Source organism: Oncorhynchus mykiss, chromosome 21 (genome assembly GCF_013265735.2).
Source record: "Oncorhynchus mykiss isolate Arlee chromosome 21, USDA_OmykA_1.1, whole genome shotgun sequence".
Classification (NCBI taxonomy): Eukaryota; Metazoa; Chordata; class Actinopteri; order Salmoniformes; family Salmonidae; genus Oncorhynchus; species Oncorhynchus mykiss.
In genome coordinates this window covers 21,412,357-21,425,309 of record NC_048585.1, presented here as the reverse complement: position 1 = coordinate 21,425,309, position 12,953 = coordinate 21,412,357, and the positions used below count along the sequence as shown (strand labels likewise).

General features: G+C 42.7%; 1 protein-coding gene across 3 annotated transcripts; it reads left to right on the top strand.

Moving 5' to 3' along the window:
• Positions 1-1,434: 1,434 nt before the first annotated feature.
• Positions 1,435-12,338, top strand: LOC110499988 (endoplasmic reticulum-Golgi intermediate compartment protein 2). 3 transcript variants are annotated; one of them, XM_036957244.1, is made up of 14 exons: positions 1,435-1,604; positions 4,672-4,813; positions 4,916-5,024; positions 5,140-5,186; positions 5,339-5,406; positions 5,499-5,539; positions 6,051-6,152; positions 7,353-7,448; positions 8,305-8,360; positions 8,626-8,724; positions 9,193-9,290; positions 11,123-11,285; positions 11,443-11,522; positions 11,655-12,338. In XM_036957244.1, the coding sequence occupies exons 2-14, from the start codon at positions 4,708-4,710 to the stop codon at positions 11,724-11,726; spliced, it is 1,137 nt and encodes a 378-aa protein (XP_036813139.1). In that variant the 5' UTR covers positions 1,435-1,604; positions 4,672-4,707; the 3' UTR covers positions 11,727-12,338. The 3 variants fall into 3 exon arrangements, with proteins under 3 accessions (XP_036813139.1, XP_036813140.1, XP_036813141.1); XM_036957245.1 differs by having other exon boundaries at positions 1,435-1,606; positions 4,669-4,813; XM_036957246.1 differs by lacking the exon at positions 1,435-1,604 and adding an exon at positions 2,293-2,392.
• Positions 12,339-12,953: the final 615 nt, after the last annotated feature.

The following is a 12,953-nucleotide window of genomic DNA, read 5'->3' as shown; positions in this document are numbered from 1 at the left end:
GGTTTGGACTCATATGGCCTGGTTCAGAATACAGGAAGCGTGATCAACACAACAAAATGCTCTCCCTGCCTGGTATTTCTCACGGAGCGTGTCTGACGTGCTCTACGTGCTTTGTGGGCAGGGAATAGCAATAGGACTGCCGACCCGTTTGATCTGTGTGAGCTGACAGTGCCCATCCCCCCATAAACCCATCTGTGCAGCTCTGCATAGTCAAGTAGGCTTAATGCATGCAGGGCATGCGGCACTGTGACTGCACCTATGGAAACATGCAGTTATTTGCTGACTTTGGCATGTGCCTAATACTGTTTTTATACTAGAAAACCATTCATGAAGCCCTCCTAAGGAGAGACAATGATGCTATTTAGCAGTTGATATTTCATAAACATGCCAATAATTGTCGGATTTTAACATGTGTAAGTGTAACTGAGTTTGGATGTTTAAATAGCCTTGCTACAACTTGATTTTAGGGTGTTAAGGTCAAAGCCCATCAGTCGTGATGGTGTGGATATGGCCTGGGGCGTTCCCTGAGGTTTCATGACAGCTCCCTGTGGGGAGCCACGCTGCTTTAATGAGCTGTTGTTACCATAGTCGGCGTGTCTGAATAAGCATCAGCCAGGCAGGACACTTCGCCTGCATTGGTCTATTTGAGCAGAATCGCATTAGTGGAAACCAAGACTGTTCTCAGGGCAGGGCTGGTTAGTTATTTTATAGTTGCGTCAGGGACAATTTTAGCTAACCCTAGCCCTAATTCTCATAACCTACTGATGTGAACTGTGCATGAGCCCAACAATGCCTCTTAATTAATTATAAAGTCTAAACAGCTGGGGTTACTTCAGTTGCAGGGCAGGGCTGGTTGTGGTTAGTTATTTTATAGTTGCGTCAGGGACAATTTTAGCTAACCCTAGCCCTAATTCTCATAACCTACTGATGTGAACTGTGCATGAGCCCAACAATGCCTCTTAATTAATTATAAAGTCTAAACAGCTGGGGTTACTTCAGTTGAAGAAGCAGTGTGTGCGCCAACATGCAGTCAGAGCAGGCCAATTATAAGAGATGAAAATATGTTAAAATGGAAAACGGAATTGCAATGTATACTTAATGTGTATGTTTTAAGTAAAAGGTATGTTGTAAAAACATTACCACACGAATGTATTGTGCAATAGCAAAATACTAGGCATGATATACCTAGGTCTAAAATTGTGAAGCTAATACAAATAGTTATCATCCTGTATACAAAATAGTTTTGAACTTAATAAAATGATGCAACATTTGGAATAATGTCCTACATTTTAGGGAACAAGCTTTGAAAGAAGACAAAGAATGCGGTGTGAGAGTATTTTCACGGGCTCGAGCGCCATCTGGTGTATAATGCGTAAAATGACAACACATTTAGAGCCATTCGCGAGCTAGTCGACAGGTGGCGCTAATGGAAAATGACCATTGACAGTTCATATTGCCTAGTGGGTGGTCGTGTTGCTAAAACAAGACAGCACCCGGTGAAGAACGCTAGAAGCTAACAAACGTCTTTTTTCACTCGTTATAATGTTATGAATTGATACCTGCTTTGCAATCAATTTACCGGAGTATAGACGCATGAAACCAAGGTAAGAAGAGACAATTATGAATGAATGGTTCTCAGACAACCATGAGCATCTTTGCTAACTTGTTGTAGCTTACGTTGGTGATGCTGGTGTTGTTGTGTGGCTGTACGATGTTTACTATCACTAGCCATTGAAGGAAACACTATATATCCTATTGACGTTGGTGGGCTATTTCAGTTGTTTTGCATAGATAACGTTATTGCCCACGGACACGAATGTATATTGGGCTTGGTGCCCCCTCCCCGTTGCTTTCTAGCTAAAATTATACTGATGAGGACTTCCTCATGCCGGTAGTGCTGAGCGATTAATGCTTTTTGAGGTCGGTTCGATTTCGGTTCATTATTAAAAAATAATCACAGATTTTGGTTTCGAATTTGGGTTAAATGCAGTAATAACACAGAATAAAACAATAAATATACTATGATGGTGGTAGTGACTGCTATCTTTTATTAACCATCATATTGACATTCATTTATTTCCGTTGTTTATATCATGTTTTCTTATTTGATGACTTTATTATTTAATTCTAAGTCATCATCTCATCCTATACAGCTGCTGCCTATGCTGTCTGACAAAATCACTATTTTGTAGTTCTTCAAAGTAAATAAGGCATACTTTTATGACTACTGAATACCAACTATCAATCACTTTGATCATGTATTTTCAGCTAGAGCTACCTGGCCAAGAAACAGCTGCTCTCAATAGAGGTGTCATAATACCCATAAAACCTAGCCATCAAAAGTGACCTTGTCCTAGAGAGATTTACACGGTTAACAAAACGTCACGCAAGGGTAAGCCTACACGAAACACAGCCATTATTTTAAGTGTTTCTAAAGTCCCCTATGGGAAACGTGAATGCTGGGAAAATGATTGGAACCATTTCCTTGTTTGGCCACGAGGTTTTATGAGTCTCACTGTGGTACTCCATATCCCCTCATGGTACCTTCTCCGCTGTGCAATCCGGTTTTCGAGCTGGTCACGGGTGCACCTCAGCCACGCTCAAGGTACTAAACGATATCATAACCGCTATCGATAAAAGATAGTACTGTGCAGCCGTCTTCATCGACCTGGCCAAGGCTTTCGACTCTGTCAATCACCGTATTCTTATCGGCAGACTCAACAGCTGTTGTTTCTCAAATGACTGCATCCCCTGGTTCACCAACTACTTCTCAGAGTTCAGTGTGTCAAATCGGAGGGCCTGTTGTCCGGACCTCTGGCAGTCTCTATGGGGGTACTACAGGGTTCAATTCTCAGGCTGACTCTTTTCTCTGTATATATCAACGATGTCGCTCTTGCTGCGGGTGATTCCCTGATCCACCTCTACGCAGACGACACCATTCTGTATACATCTGGCCCTTCTTTGAACACTGTGTTAACAAACCTCCAAACGAGCTTCAATGCCATACAACACTCCTTCGTGGCCTCCAACTGCTCTTAAACGCTAGTAAAACTAAATGCATGCTTTTCAACCATACGCTGCCCGCACCCGCCCAACTAGCATCACTATTCTGGACGGTTCTGACTTAGAATATGTGAACAACTACAAATACATAGGTGTCTGGCTAGACTAAACTCTCCTTCAGGACTCATATTAAACATCTCCAATCCAAAAATAATCTGGAATCGGCTTCCTATTTTGCAACAAAGCCTCCTTCACTCATGCTGCCAAACATACCCTTGTAAAACTGACTATCCTACCAATCCTCAACTTTGGCGATGTCGTTTACAAAATAGCCTCCAACACTCTACTCAGCAAACTGGATGTAGTCTATCACAGTGCGATCCGTTTTGTCACCAAAGCCCCATATACCACCCACCACTTCGATCTGTATGCTCTAGTCGGCTGGCCCTCGCTACATATTCGTCGCCAGACCCACTGGCTCCAGGTCATCTATAAGTCTATGCTAGGTAAAGCTCACTGGTCACGATAACAACACCCACCCGTAGCACGTGCTCCAGCAGGTATATCTCACGGGTCACCCCCAAAGCCAATTCCTCCTTTGGCCGCTTTTCCTTCCAGTTCTCTGCTGCCAATGACTGGAATGAATTGCAAAAATCGCTGAAGCTGGAGACTTTTTGACGCTGGAGACTATTTCCCTCACTAACTTTAAACATCAGCTATCTTAGCAGCTAACTGACCGCGGCAGTTGTACATAGCCCATCTGTAAATAGCCCATCCAATCTACCTACCGCAACCCCAAATTGTTTTTATTTACTTTTCTGCTCTTTTGCACTCCAGTATTTGTACTTGCACATCATCATCTGCACATCTATCACTCTAGTGATAATTTGCCAAATTGTAATTACTTCGCTACTATGGCCTATTTATTGCCTTACCCCCTCACGCCATTTGCAGACACTGTATAAAGACTTAATTTTTTTCTATTGTGTTATTGACTGTACACTTGTTTATTCCATGTGTAACTCTGTGTTGTTTGTGTCGCACTGCTTTGCTTTATCTTGGCCAGGTCACAGTTGTAAATGAGAACTTGTTCTCAACTAGCCTACCTGGTTCAATGAAGGTTAAAATATATTTATATATATATATATTTTTTTTAAATGGTCATGTGTTCCTGTCTCTCCCTCAGCAGGTGTAAAAACATTTTTTTTTAAATGACCTGACAAGTAGATGCAGAATTGATTATGGCTCATTGTAGTTAATTACCATGTTTTATGTGCTAAACTATGTCAAATATTGGCCTGTTGGAAACTACAACTCCCAACTACATCGCACAGTTCAGGCTGGAACTGATTTCTCGCTAGAGAAACTGCAATGCGCACATTGAGCTCACAGAAAAAATAAGGAATTAGTAATTTAAAAACTGAAAAATAACCACCATTTTGGTTAATCGCTCAGCACTACATGTGGGTAGTAACTCATTTGAAAAAAACGACATAGTTAGTTGATTGGAAGAATGTGGTGTCAGTGACATTGCCAATCAATCCTAGCCAGGTATGACCGATGTGTGCAGCGATGATGGTGGTAACCTGCATATTGTTTAATTCCTATATTACACAGATTAGAGAAAAAAAACATAATGGACTATTCTGTATGATTTCACTTTCCCAGGTGTATGAAGGGAGGACGTGGAGAGTGGTCCTGAAGATGAGGCGTCTGTACAGGAAGAAAGCCCTGAGTCTGGTTAAGGAGCTGGATGCCTTCCCCAAGGTCCCAGAGAGCTATGTCGAGACCACAGCCACAGGGGGGACAGGTGAGATTTCACTCTCAATACTGCTCACATATGTCTGAATACTGATTCAATAGCCTCAACTTTGAATGATGTCGCTGATGTTCTTCTCTCGCCCATCCATAGTGTCCTTGATAGCATTCACTGCCATGGCACTGCTGGCCTTCTTTGAGTTCTTTGTGTATCGGGACACCTGGATGAAGTATGAATACGAAGTGGATAAAGATTTTTCAAGGTACATAGAACTGTTGATTTTGTTTCATCATGATAAGCTCTTATTTAAGACTGAACTATGTTTTACTGCCAATACATTATCTTGGAATTTGACAGTACTTTTTCTTCATTTACAGTAAATTGAGAATAAACATAGATATTACAGTTGCCATGAAATGCCAACGTAAGTATTCAGCCTTATCACACATTATTTATTGGAATCATTCATAAAATGTAGGCCTTCATATTTTGGGCATAATTAATGTGTTATGATGTACTGTATAATTTTCTCCACAACCCCCTGGAGCTAAAGATTGAGTTGGTGTGCTGTTTCAGATGTGGGTGCAGACATTCTGGACCTGGCAGAGACTATGATAACATCAAATGGTATTCAGTATGAGCCTGTGAGTAGATCACTGAGCATTCTATTACATACAAATAGACTTTGGTGATCCTAAACCCTGATCTATTTTCTTCCCTGTGTATAAATGTTCAGGTGATTTTTGAGCTGACCCCGCAGCAAAAACTGTGGCACAGGTAAGCAGTTTACTCAGTTAGTACGTGTGCATGTCACTGTTGAAATATCACCCCACCACTTTGTAGGTGAACAGCTGAGGGTGGGGTAGAAATGTAACCACTCTCAAATTCATAGACAGAGCTATGGATCCAAGGACTGACCATCCATTATATCAGAATGATAGTTGTCCTTTTTTTTTGTTGAGCTTGTACAGTGTTTGTTTTTTAAAAGTAAATTAATTATTAACAAAATAGTAAAACAAGCTTCTATTTTGGGTTCTGATTGGGTTAGACAGTTAAACTAAGCTCATGAGACATTTATCATGTTTTATTCTTAAATAATCAATGGCTATATATCATGCATTTAAAAGTAAAAATAAATAGGTAGTAATTGTAGATTAGTCCTTTAAGCACTTCGTTAATAGTCGGAAAATCTCACTCAACCACATTCCAAAAAACCCCAACTATTTTGTCGTCCTTCCTGTATGAAATGAGTAGTTAACGTGTTTCTCCCTCTCCCAACTCTCATTAGGACCCTGTTGCTGATACAGAACAGGCTGAGGGAGGAGCATTCTCTACAGGAGGTCTTGTACAAGAGTGTTCTAAAGGGAGCCCCTACGGCCTTGCCCCCTAGGTTAGTAGTCCCGCCTTGCCCCCTAAGTTAGTAGTCCCGCCTTGCCCACTAGGTTAGTAGTCCCGCCTTGCCCACTAGGTTAGTAGTCCCGCCTTGCCCACTAGGTTAGTAGTCCCGCCTTGCCCACTAGGTTAGTAGTCCCGCCTTGCCCACTAGGTTAGTAGTCCCGCCTTGCCCACTAGGTTAGTAGTCCCGCCTTGCCCACTAGGTTAGTAGTCCCGCCTTGCCCCCTAAGTTAGTAGTCCCGCCTTGCCCACTAGGGTAGTAGTCCCGCCTTGCCCACTAGGTTAGTAGTCCCGCCTTGCCCACTAGGTTAGTAGTCCCGCCTTGCCCACTAGGTTAGTAGTCCCGCCTTGCCCACTAGGTTAGTAGTCCCGCCTTGCCCACTAGGTTAGTAGTCCCGCCTTGCCCACTAGGTTAGTAGTCCCGCCTTGCCCACTAGGTTAGTAGTCCCGCCTTGCCCCCTAAGTTAGTAGTCCCGCCTTGCCCACTAGGTTAGTAGTCCCGCCTTGCCCACTAGGTTAGTAGTCCCGCCTTGCCCACTAGGTTAGTTGTCCCACCTTGCCCACTAGGTTAGTAGTCCCGCCTTGCCCCCTAAGTTAGTAGTCCCGCCTTGCCCACTAGGGTAGTAGTCCCGCCTTGCCCACTAGGTTAGTAGTCCCGCCTTGCCCACTAGGTTAGTAGTCCCGCCTTGCCCACTAGGTTAGTAGTCCCGCCTTGCCCACTAGGTTAGTAGTCCCGCCTTGCCCACTAGGTTAGTAGTCCCGCCTTGCCCACTAGGTTAGTAGTCCCGCCTTGCCCACTAGGTTAGTAGTCCCGCCTTGCCCACTAGGTTAGTAGTCCCGCCTTGCCCCCTAGGTTAGTAGTCCCGCCTTGCTCCCTAGGTTAGTAGTCCCGCCTTGCTCCCTAGGTTAGTAGTCCCGCCTTGCTCCCTAGGTTAGTAGTCCCGCCTTGCTCCCTAGGTTAGTAGGCCCGCCTTGCCCCCCCTAGGTTAGTAGGCCCGCCTTGCCCCCCCCCCCCCAAGGTTAGTAGGCCCGCCTTGCCCCCCCCCCCCAGGTTAGTAGGCCCACCTTGGTCCCCCCACGGTTAGTAGTTACTATGGCTCTCAAATGCAAAATTCATCACTACTGAGGTGATGGGAAAATGCATTAAGTACAGATGTTTTCCTACGAAGGTAATAGTATGTGTGTGTGTCTTCAGAGAGGGCACCGCCTCAGAGCCCTTAAGTGCCTGTAGGATACATGGGCACGTCTACGTCAACAAAGTGGCTGGGAACTTCCACATCACAGTGGGAAAGTAAGATACCGATACACTTTCCTATAAGCACAATATATTTAAGCAACGAGGCCCGAGGAGGTGTGGTACATGGCCAATATTCCACGGCTAAGGGCTGTTCTTATGCACAACGTAACGTGGAGTGCCTGGACACAGCACTTAGCCGAGGTATATTGGCCATATATCACAAACCCCCGAGGAGCATTATTGCTATTAGAAACTGGTTATCAACGTAATTAGGGCAGTGAAACTAAACGTTTTGTCATACCCATGGTATATGGTCTGATATACCATGGCCTTCAGCCAATGAGAATTCAGGGCTCAAACCACCCTGCTTATAATTAAGCAGTCGTGCCTAAGGGGGTGTGGTGTATGGCCAATATACCATGGTTAATGGCCGTTCTTAGTCACGACGCAACACAGAGTGCTTTGGATACAGCCCTTAGCTGTGGTATATTGGCCATATACCACAAACCCCTGGAGTGCCTTATTGCTATTATAAATTGGTTACCAACGTAATTAGACCAGTAAATAGTATTGTTTTGTCATACCCATGGTATACATTCTGATATACCACGGCTTTCAACCAATCAGCATTCATGGCCTGAACAACCGTTTTGTTATTTAATAGTGCATTTTGAATGTAAATCATTCTTTATGGGTGTAATGGGGGAAAGCTATGTAATACAGCCAAAGACTCAGAGGCTCATGGAGTTTATCTCATACGTTAGAAGCTTCCAAGCTCCACAAATTGATGCCATGAATGATTTATGAGTCTATATGTCTGATGGGTAAAAGGGCACTCAACCTATAGAGCACAGTATATTTATTTTTGATGAAAATGCTCCTCACGCTTCTAACCCTCTGTCTTTCTCAGGCCTATTCATCATCCTCGTGGCCATGCTCATATAGCAGCTTTTGTAAGCCATGACAGTAAGTTCTCTGCCAGCCTGACCAGGAAAGGGTGACACTCATTTGCATAAGTTATTTGTTTTTGACAAGGACACCGTTAGTACTGTTCTCTGGTTGCTTACATTTAATCTGCATTTCCATGTTTCAAGTGATAGATAAGAGCAGTATGTATTCTAATGCAGTGCCAAATAACTATTTTCTCAGAATGATTCACTCCCAAATATAGGTTTTCACTGTCCTATTTCACCTGACTGAATGTGAGCTGGGTTTCATCAATGCATTGCAGCGTACAACTTCTCCCATCGGATAGACCATTTGTCTTTCGGAGAAGAGATCCCCGGCATCATCAATCCTCTGGACGGGACAGAGAAAATCACCAGCAACCGTAAGTTACTGATCCTCCTCACCGAGACCAGGAAGTAAAACACATTAATATGTTCTTATCAAACATCATTCAACTGTTAATCAATGTGTAGCTATGACTACAGAATGGTAGAGCTGTAAGTGACTGTATATTGAGGTACTTTGTAGCAACAATATTGTGTTGTGAATAAGCCACACTGTCAAAACCCAGACTGTGTGTAGGCTGATTATGTACATGAGCTCTGATCCACACTTCCAGCCTATTCTGCTCAGCATGGCGTCATGAGTTTGCAGGGAGAAAATGTAGCTATTTGTATCCATTTGAAGTGGATTCACTGCAGTCTTGCTTTCACTCACTTGCCGTTCAAAGCCGCCTAGTTTCTCCAGGGGAAATAACTGAAGCCCCCTATTTCACCTTTCTGTATAGTCTGTGTAGTCTGTCACTAGATGGATGGGTTTAAAGGCTTTGCTCTTTGTCTTGTTGTTGCAGATAATGAGATGTTCCAGTATTTCATTACGGTGGTTCCTACCAAACTGCACACGTCCAAGGTGTCGGCAGACACACACCAGTTCTCTGTGACGGAGAGGGTAAGTCCTGATTTAGGCACAGATCTAGTATCAGCTTGCCTTCCCCAAATCCTCATATTAACCATCAGGGGGAAAGGAATTATATTTGATGTTGACCATGATGGAGGATGCTGCGGTGGGTTCAGATGATGGATCAGTCTCCTCATCCATCCATCCAGTCCAGTCCAGTCCATTCAGCTCCCTCTGCTGGCTGCCAGAAGTTACTTCTAGCTCTGCTGTATAACACCACATCACAACCTGAGACAGTCATAGATTTCTCTTACAAACACACAAAGGCTAGATGCTAGAAAGGTGTGTGCGTGTTAGAAGTCGACTGATTAATCGGCTTGGCCGATTTTTAATTAGTGCCGATTTCAAAACAATCGGTAATCTGCATTTTTGGACGCCGATTATAATGCAATCCACGAGGAGACTGCGTGGCAAGCGAGGAGGCTGAGGCTGAGGCCTTGAGGCTGCAAGGAGCCAAGGTAAATTGCTAGCTAGCATTAGACTTATCTTATAAAAAAACAATCAATCTTAACATAATCACTAGTTAACTACACATGGTTGATGATATGACTAGTTTAACTAGCTTGTCCTGCGTTGCATATAATCGATGCTGTGCCTGTTAATTTATCATCGAATCACAGCCGCCTACGCCAAACGGGTGATGATTTAACAAAAGCACATTTGTGAAAAAAGCACAATCGTTGCACCAATGTACCTAACCATAAACATCAATGCTTTTCTTAAAATCAATACACAACTATATCTTTAAAAAAAAAACTGCATATTTAGTTCAAATAAATTCATGTTAGCAGGCAATATTAACTAGGGAAATTGTGTCATTTCTCTTGCGTTCAGTGGAAGCAGCGTCAGTGTATACGCACAGTTTGGGCCGCCTGGCTCGTTGCGAACTGTGAACCATTTTTTCCTAACATTGACCATAATTAATTTGCCAGAATTGTACATAATTATGCATATCATTGAACGTTGTGCAATGTCACAGCAATATTTAGACATAGGGTTGCCACCCGTTCGATAAAATACAGGACGGTTCCGTATTTCACTGAAGAATAAACGTTTTGTTTTCGAAATGATAGTTTCCAGATTTGACTATATTAATGACCTAAGGCTCGTATTTCTGTGTGTTTTATTATATTATAATCAAGTCTATGATTTGATAGAGCAGTCTGACTGAGCGGTGGTAGGCAGCAGCAGGCTCGTAAGCATTCATGCAAACAGCACTTTTGTGCGTTTGCCAGCAGCTCTTAGCAATGCTTGAAGCCTATCAACTCCCAAGATTAGGCTGGCAATACAATAGTGCCTATAAGAACATCCAAAAGTCAAAGGTATATGAAATACAAATGGTATAGAGAGAAATAGTCCTATAATTCCTATAATAACTACAACCTAAAACTTCTTAACTGGGAATATTGAAGACTCATGTTAAAAGGAACTACCAGCTTTCATATGTTCTCATGTTCTGAGCAAGGAACTGAAACGTTAGCTTTTTTACATGGCACATATTACACTTTTACTTTCTTCTCCAACACTGTGTTTTTGCATTGTTTAAACCAAATTGAACATGTTTCATTATTTATTTGAGACTAAATTGCTTGTATTTATGTATTATATTAAGTTTAAATATAAGTGTTCATTCAGTATTGTTGTAATTGTCATTATTACAAATATATACGTAAAAATTGTCCGATTAACCGGTATCGGCTTTTTCTGGTCCTCCAATGATCAGTATCGGTGTTGAAAAAATCAGAATTGGTCGACCTCTAGTGTGTGTGTGTAAAGGAGAGATTAAGCCCCACCCCACTCTACCTACCCACTGTCTGGTCTAGGAGCGGGTGATCAACCATGCGGCGGGCAGCCACGGTGTGTCAGGGATCTTTATGAAGTACGACACCAGCTCTCTGATGGTGACGGTCAGTGAGCAGCACATGCCCCTCTGGCAGTTCCTGGTACGACTCTGTGGCATCATCGGGGGTATCTTCTCCACCACAGGTCCAGACAACACTCACTCTTACCACCCAGTGTCATGGGCAGACCTCATACTGTTCATGTCTCACAAATCATTCCACAGTTGCTTTGCCAGCCTGATACTGTGCCACGTTAGAGAAATGCACCCTGAACTTCTTCATTGATATTCTCTCTCCCACAGGCATGATCCATGGGTTTGTTGGCTTCTGTTTCGACATAGTCTGCTGTCGCTTCAAACTAGGCCCATATAAACCTAGAGAGGTGAGCCAAGTCTTCTTTATTGCCACGAAAACTGTCACAAAATGATGGTAAATCCTTCCATGTACCAGGTTCCCTGTGTCTCACTGGTAGTAGTGTATTTACACTGTACCTCTGCATGTTCTCTATTTCCAGGTGGTTCTCCCAGATCCCCATGTGAACAATTGTGCTGCTCCGCTCCTGACGGACAACCACGTACAGGAGTAGCCCTGTGACCTGCCTTCATATCCACAAAGCTCTCTGAGTAGGAGTGCTGAGCTTGGATCAGTTTTGCCCTTTTAAGATAAGATTGTATGGACAGATCCTAGATCAGCACTCCTACTGTGAGACGCTTTGTGGATATGGGACCTGGAGCCTGCTGCTGATCATGCACATACTGTCCCTTCACCTGTGGGGGAATCCAGGAAGAGAAGTCTCCAATCACAAGTATGTGGATTGCTGGGATTTTGGTTTGAACCAAATAAGAGTAAACTGATTAGGATCTGACAATCATAATTGTTCTATTTATTGTTTTGGACAGTATCCTCATATGACTACCATTATAATATATTTATATCCTGTAAATATGTATTTTACACTGGAAAATGGAAAGCAGCTAACTCCCCAGTTTTATCAGGCTTAGTGTGTAAAGGTATTGGGACGTTGTCATCTGTAAGTTAGGCTGAATGAAATCTGATCCTTCTATGTTATCATTCATACCATTAACTTGCATGTCATGTTTGTTCTATTTCTATCTATTTACACTGTTGTTCAGTATCTGTTTCACATCTGTCAATGGGAGATGTCCTATTAAACGTGTTTTAGTGCACTTCATATTCATTTAAATCTCTCGTTTGGTATCCCACTATCTTCTGGTGATGGTGCCTGCGCTTACACAGGCAGTCCATTTCGGATCTTTTTTTCCCACTAATTGGTCTTTTGACCAATCTCTCAAAAGACCAATTAGTGAAAAAAAGATCAGAATTGGGCTGCCTGTATAAACACAGCCATGGAAGTAGGCTAAATCTATTTTCTACATGAGGCAGCAGTGTATGAAGCAGAATGATTAGCACACTGACCAATTTGTTGTCTTTTGGTTTATTCATGTTTTGCCAAACAGTGTTTTCAGAGCAGAAATAGAGGGTCATTTAACATTTGAAAAAGGAAAATGAAACAAAATAAACAGTCATAAGTGTTGCAGTTTACAGAACATTGCCCAGTTAGCTCTGATCTACCCACAGTGCTCTGCTTCCACTATGTATCATAACAAAGACACTGCTTTGTTATCAACATGACAGATGCCAAGATCCGTAACAAGCAGGACATTTTGTACAACTTCATTGTACAGAAAAAGCCATTTTCTGTATTTGGCGTGCGTTTGGTTCATAATTCCTTACTGAATTTAGGAAAGGACGGTCACCATTGTTGCACACCATTACTGGCTCACATATAAAT